The following is a 12753-nucleotide window of genomic DNA, read 5'->3' as shown; positions in this document are numbered from 1 at the left end:
ACATTTAAGTGCAATTGTAACAGTATCATAGTTACATTTAAGTGCAATTGTAACAGTATCATAGCTGCATTAAAGTGTATTGTAAGATCACTGTTTTCGTTAAGCATTAACCAGATATGCAATCTAACCCTGAAAGTTAAGCTTGGAATGTTTATGGAATTGGTAGTAATCACACGATAGGGTAACATGTGGGTGTCACAAAACTCCTTGTGAAACACTATCACTGGTCGATATTAGGAAAGTCCTTCATCTTACCCCCTTCATATTCAGACATTTTGTAATGCCACATTGAGTTAGTTATATAGCTCTTGTTAGTTGTATACTTCTGCCCATTACTGTGAAACATTTGACACTACATTTTAGAATCCAGTGAATATAGAACATGGTTTTAAAGTCCATGGAAAAATGTGTATTCCAGTTTTGGAAGGAGGGTGCTATGGTTGGAAGTATCAAAAGACCTTGAGAGATCTAAGACTAGCACGCTGATGCAATACCTATTTCCGGGACCTTGGTAAACCTTGTATCTCATAGAAGAATGGCAAACATTTTATATCTGTTTCTTCTTGTACAAAAATATCTTCCTACAGATAAAAACATTCCTATACACCCCCATCCCTTATTCTTGTCTGTTTTTGATTTGGTTACATGCATGTCTTTTGTATTAATGTTTAATTTGCTGTGCACATGCTATGCGTTATTTGACAATTTACATTTCCTTTCCAATGCCTTTATCGGTCACATTTTTTTTAACTTAGGCTGGGCCTGCAAATGATTAGCTTTGATCAGTGCTCTACCTTGCTAAACAATCACAAATAAATTAAATAAGTAAAAAAGACCTTGATAAGAGAGATTAGTAAACCTTGCATCTCATTATATGCCATCTGCAGGTGGAACACTTTTTTCAAGAATTCAGTGGGTCATACGTAACTCCTTGCAGTACGTCAGTGAAGAATGACATTGAGTGAATTGATTAATTCCACAAAGGTGGTATATAAGCCTCATTAAATGAAGGACTTAGAAAAGTCACCATAATAGTATCAGATGTTTTGGACAATGTATAATGAGCTCATGGTTAATCCATTCACTGAGGTAGAATCTTCCTTATTGTTTTGTATTTGTTGGAAGACACCATTCCCAGAAGTCTGTTATAGTAAATTGACAGCATGCAGGCTGTTAATTGGTGTATTATACATAGCTGATGCTGGAGCAGAGAGTAAACTACACTGTCCTGCAATCTGCTTGGGATGTCCTCCAAGTAGGGACACTCCAACTTAGAGAAGGAAGTACTCCCACCAAGTAGCTAATTAGGACTTTTTGATAAAGTCTGAGGATTTAACAGTGAATGAATCTATAGATTTATAGATCCAGAAGGTGGACTGGCCAATTCTAATGATCTACATCTTTAAGGCTAGCCTTTATTATTGAATGGGTAGACACAAATTTATACCAGGGTTACCATGTCCTTAATTTGGGAGATGAGCATCATGTGCTTTAAAAGGGTGACAAGAACTTTTAAGTGTGCCTGCTTAAAAGTATTTATTGCTATACGTCTCATGATCCTGTGATCACTTGTCTATTACTCCAATCTTCCCATGTTTTAATGAAAAGACTATATGATGCAGAAAAAAATATTTTCTTGGTTACGTTGCCTTTGAAGAAATTCAAAGCTCTTGAGGAAATCAGCACGTAATATTTGTGCGTCTGTCAAGATTTACATATAAAACGTTGGTGATACAGTTCAAACACCATGTGTATATCCCAATTTGAGGACTACAGTATGGTCTTTGTCTCTGAACATGACAAGTCTATACTTGCCAAAATGTTTTGTTTGTGAATGTACTATTCTTCCTCTTCCTAGCAGTATAAAAACTTCAGTATCAATATGTTTCATACCAGATGGTAATTGATTAAGTCACCTGTCTTACTTAATTTTGATTCGGGTATCTGGGATGTAACATAACATATTCTTTACAGTTTCCATTAACTACTTTGACAATCTCACCTTAAGCTATGTCAAATTTGTATGTGACTTTATCTTAGGCAAAATAATTTTCAGATTTGTTGCACCCATTTGCTCACCCAATATTTCTGACAGGAGTACTCTGTGAGAATTTTTTAAATCTTCCAACTCATTACACTCCCAAAACATATTCCCAGTTATCTCATTCTTTCATACCACACCTTTAACATTTACTATTTACCTAAGGAAAAATTATTTACATTTGATAAACTTGCTATCATTTATAATCGGTAAGTAAAGATTTCCTCACTGATTCTGAAGTATCAATTGTCATAATATATACATTCTTCAGGATGGATATCTGCTGATATTTTGAGGAGTGGTTGTGAATCTAAGACCAATGATTTAAGGGGAAAGCAGCTGTGATATTTTTGTAATTTTTCTAGTTACTAAATGCAGCACAGCTATAGCATTAAGTTAGATTTTTAATCAGTCAGCACTACCTTTGTAATTTCCTAGATCAAATAATAATGGAAAACATAAAGCAGAAGAAACATGTCAAGAGAATGAGAACCATAAAACTTTACACGAACATGGGAGTAAGAGAGACAGCATGCTTCTGAAGGAGCTGACTGTGTTTCAGTATTATATGCTGTGTCCCTTTTAGAACATGCCTGGGATACGGTGGTACCTGAAACAGTGAATCTGTGTATCTAAAGGCATACCATCATGTGACTTTGTCCATTAACATGGGATAATACCAGTGCCATTGCAGACAGTTTTTGTAGTCCATAACTAGATGAGCTACAGTTATATGATCTGACAATAAGCTGGAATCTCATGATGCTGATAAGATTCTATTGCATGTGTTAATAGCCTGCTGGCACTTGTTCTAATGATGACCTTGTCACATGATATAGTGATATGATGCCAATAGATGAAGTTGTGACGAGGTACTGTCACATGATGTGGTGATGATCTGATGTCATGATGCAATCATGATTAGCATTATAAGATGTAATAAACGTGTCAAGATAATTAATATAATGTTTGGTAGTACTATTTAAGTAATCAATAAAGGGAATAATTTCTTCCTCAGGACTATCCCATAACACAAAAATGTTATCCAGGTACCTTGACAAATGTATCACCAGTTCTGATGATGGCTTTAAATCTTGTTTTCATAGGAACCTGACATTCAGTAACTCTTTTTTGCATTTCAAAAGTTTTCACCCCTTTTCTTTTAAAAGGAGCTTGATCAAAGGACAATGTATTACAGTGGCCAGAATGACATCTTCTTTTGATGAAGTTGAGGATTAGTTGTAGGTTTTTGGTAAAATGCTAGTTGATAAGGGATACCCACTTAATCTTATCCAAGGTGTTACAACAGAGGTTTTGGATGAATGTGGGAAAAAATACAAACCCCTCCTTTGAGTAGGTTTGAATTAATCTAATATGAAACAGAATGACAATTTGAATGCGGTGTCCGAAGAGAGGTCTGCACTTTTTGAGAGGATTTTAGTCATCAAATATAATGAGTGGTCTCACCTGGTCAAAAGTCCAATTAACAGCAATTGGAACATATTTTAAACTAGCCCTCAGAAGTATAACATTTTAGGTACAAAACTAACTTTTGTTTTTAAAACAGTCCCCAGTGTTAAAAGCACTTTTGGAGAGACCTGTATATTTTAAGGAAAAATTGTCATCAAATTAAATTCATAATGAAGTCAAAAAGGATGGGAGTTTGAAATATGGTTCCTACAAACAATGTCCTTGTATTTTTAAATCAGGCACTGTACAACTTGAGAATGGTTTGTCTGCAGTGGTCTCTCTGAAAAAAAGGCAAGTGTCTGTCCTCAGTGTTAGAATAGTTGGCTTTCTGCTCAGATTGTCTCAGTTTTCATGTGGGGAAAACAGAGAGAATTTTAAGAAAGAGAAAATATGATCATGTATATGATATTCAGAAGAGGAATCTGAACAACACCCTTTTTAAACACACTCTGACATGTAGCATTTTTAAGGCTTTTAAATTGGAAAAGGTAGAAAGGAACCCTGGAGGTGATGAATGATAAACAATATTAGAATATAAGGAACTATTGTGGCAGTTAAGATTGAATGACATCACCCCTCCGGGTTTAAGCGAATATGTGTCCATTCAGCCAGGTTTAAGACTGAGAGCAGCTAAATTATGAACTTCCTGTACAAGTGAATCCATTTTTATACATCAGAACCTGGAGATTTTATTATTCACTTTTATGCTCATTATTTAATATTTCTTTTTTATATTTATTCATGGTTTCCCTATTATGCTGTTTGGTACTTTATTTTATAATAGTATATAAGGTGTACAAAGTTTTGTATGAATAAGGGTGATTTTTAAACACACAACACATTTATTATATTTTTAATCTTTTAATATGGTTCTTCTAATTATTATTACATTTTATTCTCCTGGATGATCCTTACATTTACCTTCATACCCTATAACCTGAATTAATTAATGATACTAATTAGGGTTTTGGTATAAAAAGAAGAGATGTAATGTTTTTTTTTTTTATTCTGATGAAGTCTTGGTGGGTAATGTGATAAAAGCACTCAATATTTGTGTTTGTTTCAAGTCTTTTCTAAAGCTATTAGTGTGTTGGTGCAACCACTCAACCAACATCTGGAACATTATTTTTTGTTTGGTTCTGAGTTGTTTTACTAACATTTGTTGCCAAGTTTTGTTTGGTTATACCACATCCATCTTAGCATACTTTAAAACTGCACCATTCTTACATCAGCAGAAATTGTAATGCTTGTATTTTTGTGCCTCTGACATTACGTTATTTGTCAACACTAGCATGAATCATTACAGAAAATGATCCTTGGATCAGTCAATCCACCCAATTAATAAACAAATTAACAACTGGTCAAAAAATCCAAAGATTCCATACCATCTACATAACCTTTTGGATGTGAATGGTAATAAATGCAGTTGTAACTCAGCTGTACAGTTATGAAACATTTTTCATACAATGCAAACCATTCTGAGGTTTCTCTTCCATATTCCAGCGTACCTATGCACATGTCCACTGGTAAACATTCATTACTACAAACTATTGCAGTTTTGAAAGCTGTTCTTCATTACTGATAAACGACACTGTCAAACCATTTTTCAGCATCATTATTAAATGCAGTCACTATAGATGGTATACCTAAAAGACTTTGGATACTACAGTGGTTCAGAAAAGGACCACGATGCTAGCAGTCATTCATAGGGAGTTACTAGCCCTGTAATCTACATTCATTCATAGGTAGTTACTAAGCCTGTAATCTAGGAGACCATTGAGAAGCCTAATTTCCAGATTTTCAGAGAGAACCATATGGTTAATTGACTCGGTCAGAGCTGGAAGGTAGGAAAGTGGAGGCTAGGGGAATCAAACCCAGAACTATCTCATTAGCAGTTCACAGCCTTAATTCTGTACATTAACTTCCCTGTAGAGTTATAAGTTATTAATGAAAAATGTAAAGGTCCTTACTATTGCACCGATAATATTAATGATAATAAAAAACATGGTGAGGTACAGTGTCTTATATTTTGAGCTTGCAGCTCACCCTTTCCTTCCTGAAGTTTCACATTTTTAAATACTAATGTATAAGAGTTCTGAGTGGCTGTGGGTATGGATGTTTCTTTAACTGATTAGGTTCAAGATTGGAACTCTAACTCTTCAGGGTCACATTGCTTTGCCTTGCTCAAAGCACAGGCCTCTTCTGTGTTACCCACACATGTACCTTTCTAGATTGCACCTGTCTATATAAGCGGGGTGCTCATTCTTTGTACAAATGTTATATGGTTGTAAAATTAAAAGACTGCCTTAACCTTTATGCTTTCACTGGTTCCTACTCAACACAAAAAAGGGTTGAGTTGTGTGATGTGCTGCATACTAGCACATAGAGATTTTAGTAATGATTTTGTGTTAAAGATGCTTTTTCCTTCATTTGATATAACTACATCTAAGTATCACTGGATTTCAATATTTTCTATAATTGAATAAAGTCCTGAGCAAAATGGAAGAACAAGAAAGCAAAACCCCCCCCCCAAAAAAACAAAAGTGTAATGATAAATGTCTTACTTTTCTGACATTTAGTGAGCCTATCCCTTTGCAAGAATTATACAACAATAACAAATGTGCACTTATCGTATATTTGAACATTTTTTTAGTCACGTATTGTTTTGTTTTCACTGTATTCATTCTGCTTTAAACTCCAAATGTTTGGATTTAGAAGCATCTAAATATGCCTAAAACTTATTGTGTGAGTTGTGTGATATCTCTAAAAATCTTTGTAAAACTGAACTGAGAAATTTTTTAGTACAGCCTAATATGTTATAAAACATTGCCTTTAGGAAGCACATTCTAATTAGAAAAAAAATGCAGGCAGAGAAAAACAATGTCTTATTCATCTGAACAAAGTCTGTATCATTATTAAGGAGACATAACCTCGAAATGACAGCTTCTCATTTTATTCCCACCAAGGTTGCTCAGATTCCTTTGTATATTGGTGATGGTAAATGGCATCATATCTGCATCACGTGGACAACCAGAGACGGAATGTGGGAAGCATACCAGGATGGTGATAAGCAGGGAAGTGGTGAGAACCTGGCACCATGGCATCCCATAAAACCTGGTGGGGTTTTGATACTGGGTCAGGAGCAGGTAAGTAACATCTGCTGGTTTAAATAATGCAGGTGTTTAGTGAAATCAGTTTAAAGGTGTGGTTTTAATATATAGTTTGGATTCATAACATTATATGATTCTGTCCTTATATTTTCTGAGTCAGTGTTTGATCAGTTTTACACGTAATAATCTCTTGGCATAAATGCTTTATTTTTGTTGAACTCATGTCATGTGCATATAATTTGTTGTAGCATGCAAAGAGCATAAAACTTAAAAACCTTAAAAAGTGCTGTAAATACAGATTCTGAAATCCTACAAAAACAGTAGGCAAAGACTGAAGATATTTCATATTTTTTATAGCATCTATAAATGAAGTTTGGCTATGTATGCATGCATGTATGGACACAAATGCATGCACACTCACCCCCTCCCCCACAAACACATATACAAAGAAACACAACATAAATGCATACATACATAAATACCTGCCCCCCCCCCCGCAATGCCTTACTAATATGTGCTAACCCTGCATTTATCCTAACCCTACACATTACATTACAAAACAAACTTTCCCTCTCTGTACCAATAAACAACTCACTCATGCACACTATAAACATACATTACACATGCACAACACAACACAACACATCATTTATCCCCTTTCCTAGCCCATATTTTAACCCTAACCTGCAAGCATACTTCTCAACTGTCCAGATTTTTACCTCATATTTTTGGTCTGTTCTTCCTAGAATTTGTAGTTTTGTGGCTAATCACTGAGGATAGAAGTCATTAAAGAATGACAGATATTTGAATTTCAGAATTCATATCCTTCAGAAAATGCGTGTTAGCACAAATCCTGTTATAAACTTAGAAAGTTGCTAGAATAAGAGCAATATTTAAAATCTATTCCTACTTTTGGGCCTTTGTCCCAGCAGTATTTTAGGCTTATTCCAGATTTTTTGTGCTAAGAAGTTGAGATGTATGGCTGCAAATAGCTGGACACACACACACACACACACACACACACACACACACACACACACACACACACACGCAGATACATACACATACACACACACATACACGTGCACGCACACACATTCCAAATGCTGAAACATTCAATATAACCGAAGGTTTCTGCATTCTGCTTGCTCACACTGATGCTTTCTATTCAGAAGTTTCACTTCAGCCTGCCAGCAGATCACATTTAATCTAGTGAGAGGGATCACACACATGTATACATTTCTATCTAGAGGTAAGACGTAGATCTATATGTTTGCATGTATGTACATAGGGTCTATGCTGAAATGCTGAAATTCATTAAATCATTGTTTCAACATATAGAAAAGATTAAACCATTGGACAAAAAAGTAAATAATACACTGTTCATGCAGGACCAAGCCCATCCCTGCACCTGTTCATGCAGGGGACAAGCCCCTCCTTGCACCCACATACCCCATCAATTAAATATACTAACGCTGAGAGCTGAAAACATTGAGGAATAAGGAAAAACTCAATTCCCCACCTTTACTGGTCTTGCACTAACAGCCAACAATGCACCTTGCACAAAGAAGCCCATACACTAAAACATAAACATCCACACACAGTCACACACATGCATATATACACAGATACATGTACACAAAGATAAACACAAAAATTTACACAAGCATCATACACATTCAGTCACACATACAGGTGATCCATTTTAATGTTATGCCATACAGGTAATCCATTGAGAGAGAGAGAGACAGAGACAGAGACAGAGACGGAGACGGAGACGGAGAGAGAGAGAGACAGAGACAGAGACAGAGAGAGACAGAGACAGAGACAGAGAGAGACAGAGACAGAGACAGAGAGAGACAGAGACAGAGACAGAGACAGAGAGAGATCCATCTTGGGGAGCGGATTTGGTTGTAACATAGAAAAGGAAAAATGGGAGGAATGATGGTGCAATACAAGGTGTTCTGCATGTGCATTGCAAGGTGACTGAGGAACAGGGGATGAACAAAATAATCCCAACCTCCTAAGGCAGCACTCCATCCTTACGTGTCATCCACTGTATCAGCTCTACTTTTCCCTCCCCATATGTACTGATCTCGAAGTCTTCTGTAGAACCAGATATAATGGGACATTCAAAAATAAACATATTATTGGTACACCATTATAAATAAGCTCTATAACAAAAGGAAATAAAAGCTTGTTTAGTCCTATGACAAACAGATCTGCAGAGAAATAAAAACTGCTTTCAGGAAGTCCAAAATAAAAACTGAATTTAGCATTTGAAACATTGAATAATTATAAAGTCTTCTTTAATAACATTAGGAAATTAATAGCCAGTAATGCCCTGATCTAATCCTAAATAGCATCACCCACCCTGAACCTGGAGATAAAGCATTAGTTGCACTGGCATATAAATTTAGTATGATTGTCACATGAGAAACAGTTGTCAAAGTTCCACTAATCACTGAGCCATGTCATCCAAAATCAAATCAGAACATGTTCTGACTATGCTCTCAGAATCAAAAAAATATCACTTGCATGGGCCCAGACAGTGTACCTGGATGTCTACCTAGCAGCACTAACTATGCCTTTGTGAATCCCTCCTGAACTTGTTTAAACCTAGCCACAGTGTATGTCTGGCATTTGATGCACAGTTGGCTTCCTGTGGTGCATTGGTCCAGGGTTTGATTCCCTCAATCTCTGTTGCATAACTGTGTGACTGCGTAAATCACGTAACCAGACAGAACTCCCAGGCTGAGTCTAAAAAAGGTCCATGGAGATCACATTTCGACCCCAGAAAACAAATACAAATAAAATAAGTGTCCCTACAGCATGGAGAACAGCTGTTATGATTCTACTGCACAATGGAAGCCTTGCCACCCACCTCAAACTGTAGACCCATAAGCCTTACTACCCTAATCAACAAAGCCATGAAATGCATCATTTCTGTCTTAAATTACAATATCAAAAGCTTCACAATACTAAACTCACAACAGTTTGGTTTTGTCAGGGGAAGGTTATGTCGCGTCTATATCACGTTATCCAAAGTTTACTTAATCGAATCAATAAAGGTCGAACTTTATTGCTCGATTAAGTAAAACACTGAATAATGTAAAAAAAAAAATTTTAAAAATATAAATGATGTAGGCAGGCTGCACCCCCACACCCCCCCCCCCACTTAAATATACCAACTCCAAGACCACACTACATTGAGGTAAATGGAAATCTCCCCTTACGGAGATTTCCGTTTACTTGCATGATGTTCTTCACATTCGATATTGTCGTGCAGACAATATCAGACTCAATATTGTCAGCTTATGACAACGTGAAGTAGACCCGTTATGTCTACTCAGTGTAGTAAACTTCTTTGTAAAGGTCACAGAGGCTTTGATAGTGGGCACACAATCCACATTCTTATCTGGATCTGGAAAAATTGTGTGCTAAAAACCCCCGATGATGGTATGTAGACGGTCCTGTATATAGACCCTTGTGCCATGAGGGTGATAGCAAATGGGCTGAAAGACAGAACCCACATAGGTAAAGTGGCAGATGCCTGCCTAGAAAACAAGATAACAATTAGCAGAGTAGTGCTGAGACCCCTCCTTTAGGGCATTTACTACCTGACCTCCAAATCACAACTCAGACATTTTTGCTAATTACATTTATTGATGACTGTAACTTGGGTGTGACTGTTCAATCACGCTATGACCCAAAAGCCCTTCAGCAATAAGTAAACCTTAAAAGCCAATGGAGTACAGGCAAAGGCTAAAATTAAATGCAAAAAAGTGTGGTAATGTCACATCTGATAAACTCTCACCTGCACCTTACAGTGTAACCATTACCCTGCTGCATATTGATAGAGTTGTCAGGGATTTCAGTACTTTCATAGATAACTACATTTTCATTGACCATTGTGTAGCACTTGTAGTCAGGTAATCCTTCCATCTAATCCATCTGATATCTAGAGACATCTCATCCAGGTCCAAAGAAGCTGGTATCCCTCTGTGCTCAGCTCTGATCAGGCCAGTTATAACATTCAGTGCTCATGTTGGTATGAATCTATTCAGACACATCATGCAGTTTGAAAGGCCACAGAATGGGCCTTAGCTGCCAGGACAAACAGAAAGCTATATCCCTCTACTTTTCCTCATGTAGACCCCTATATGCAGATTTCTGTCTTGCATTTTGTGCCATTAACAGATCAACCATTCTTCATCTCTTGCACCTTTACAAAACAAACCTCCTCTGTTTCTTAAACTGGGGATTTACATCTCTGCCAAGAGGCATAAACAAAGTACACTGGAGGGGCACATATATTACCCAATGTTTCCCCTATTTCCAGAATAAATTGACATTACGTATAAAATAGAGTGACACCTCTGTACCCTTCAAGACAAATCTTGACAAATGGATGGGGATCCACAAATTCATTTCTGGCCTGACTGGCTTAGCCTTTATGGAAATGGTATATACTTCAGAGTCTCTAGACCTACGTGCCTAGTAATTCTTATGAACCTATAATCCTTAACATTTTATCTCATTGCCTTCTTTTCCTTCATCTATGTTTACTTTGGTATAACTATTTAAATACAATTTTGCTTTGGCACTCAGACCTTTAGCAGGGCTCTATCCACTTATAACCAAGCCCAATAATTCTAATCTAGTTGTTTGCTTCAATTTTTTATATTTATTTGTTTATTTCTACATATATTCTGTTGTGTCAGTGGTTAAACAGGAAGCACTCTTGTCACTGCTGATGGAAGCTCAGAAAACTGTAGGTTCTATTCCCACTCCAGGTGATTGGATTCATTGTCTAATGTTATCATTCTCCTTTCATACTAGAATGTATTCTCTCCAGGAACTAATAATGTGGTAATCAGTTACTCTGTTCATATGTAAACCCATAAAACTCTCATGATTGTTTTAATATTATGGTGTTAGATGATCAGAAGGCTGTGGGTTCTAGTCCCATCCCATATAATTGGATTACTTTTCCAGTACTGACAGTAAAGTGCATCATAATGGGGTGCTGCATTCCTGAGTCTGCAGTTGTTCACATGAGACATTAAACTGAGACACCATCTGCCCAGAGGTTGCTTTATTTTATTTACATTTTTCCATCTTTCTCTCATTATTTATACATTCATTATATTTGGACTTTATAGTGCACTTTACACATTAGAATAAGACTCTTAATATATTCATTTTTCTAAATGAACACAGCAACCTTTTCATTCCCCCACTCCTTCGACCATAACCATTTTTATATCACATATTACTTCTTCCTTATCTTTTCTTTTGTTGAACAGCAGCTCTTTGCATCTTCGTTTCTATAAACACTAAATAGCAATAAATACAAATTTTCTATTTCTTTTTCACTCCCAACATTCTCTTTTCCATACATCACCATGTCCATAACAATGTTTTAAATACTTTCCAGTAATAAATGTCTAATACCTATATGATAAGCAGGTAGGCCCACAGGACACACAGTCCCTTTTCATCAGTGATCCCGTTAGAATATATGATGTCCTTTTATTCAATGTTGCAGTATTCTTTACATATGGGTTGTAATCAGCCCATCAACTAGACGTCTGGCCTGCATACAAAAGTTTATAGCTACTGCCATTAAGTGGGACATCGCACATAGGTACTGACAATGTCAGCCATAAAACGAAGTCCACACGTACCATCCTCAGAACTTTTTCACTGCCATTTGGATAGGTTGACTCCTACTTATGGTCTGTGGTCGAATTCCTTCGCTCTGCTTCCAGCTTCAGATGAGTACCCCATTGGGGATTTATAATTTTGCTACTGATGTTTACTATTGTTCATGTCATCCAGGAAGGGCAAGTGTAGGTATGGAAAGCAAATTCCACTTAAGGATATTCACGAGCTTTTCTATTTTGCTTGGGGCCTAGTCACGATCACCATTCCTGTTCTATGTGCCAGGCCTTCCTGCCTAAGACATTGCAAAGCCATTCTTTGGTTTTAAACCTTTATCTGGAAAATCAGAGACTGAAACGTCTGGCTAGGGATGTGATGAAGGGTTCCAGAGGTCCTTCGATGGAGCCAAGTTTAAAGAGGAAGGTAAGTAAGTTAAGACTTGAATCCTCTTCCGCTGTACCTACT

At 36.6% G+C, this 12753-nt stretch overlaps 1 protein-coding gene across 1 annotated transcript in view; it reads left to right on the top strand.

Annotated features, from left to right (window-relative positions):
* The window catches only part of NPTX2 (neuronal pentraxin 2), a 191221-nt gene that overhangs the window by 159002 nt on the left and 19466 nt on the right, over positions 1 to 12753 (top strand). Inside the window, exon 4 of the mRNA XM_044089699.1 lies at positions 6478 to 6657. Within this exon, the coding sequence (XP_043945634.1) occupies positions 6478 to 6657 (180 nt within the window). The remainder of the gene's footprint in view (positions 1 to 6477; positions 6658 to 12753) is intronic.

Source organism: Protopterus annectens, chromosome 12.part0, assembly GCF_019279795.1.
Source record: "Protopterus annectens isolate FY-2018-M chromosome 12.part0, PAN1.0, whole genome shotgun sequence".
NCBI lineage: Eukaryota > Metazoa > Chordata > Ceratodontiformes > Protopteridae > Protopterus > Protopterus annectens.
The sequence above is the reverse complement of the archived record's forward strand: the minus strand, read 5'-3'. Positions and strand labels throughout refer to the sequence as shown.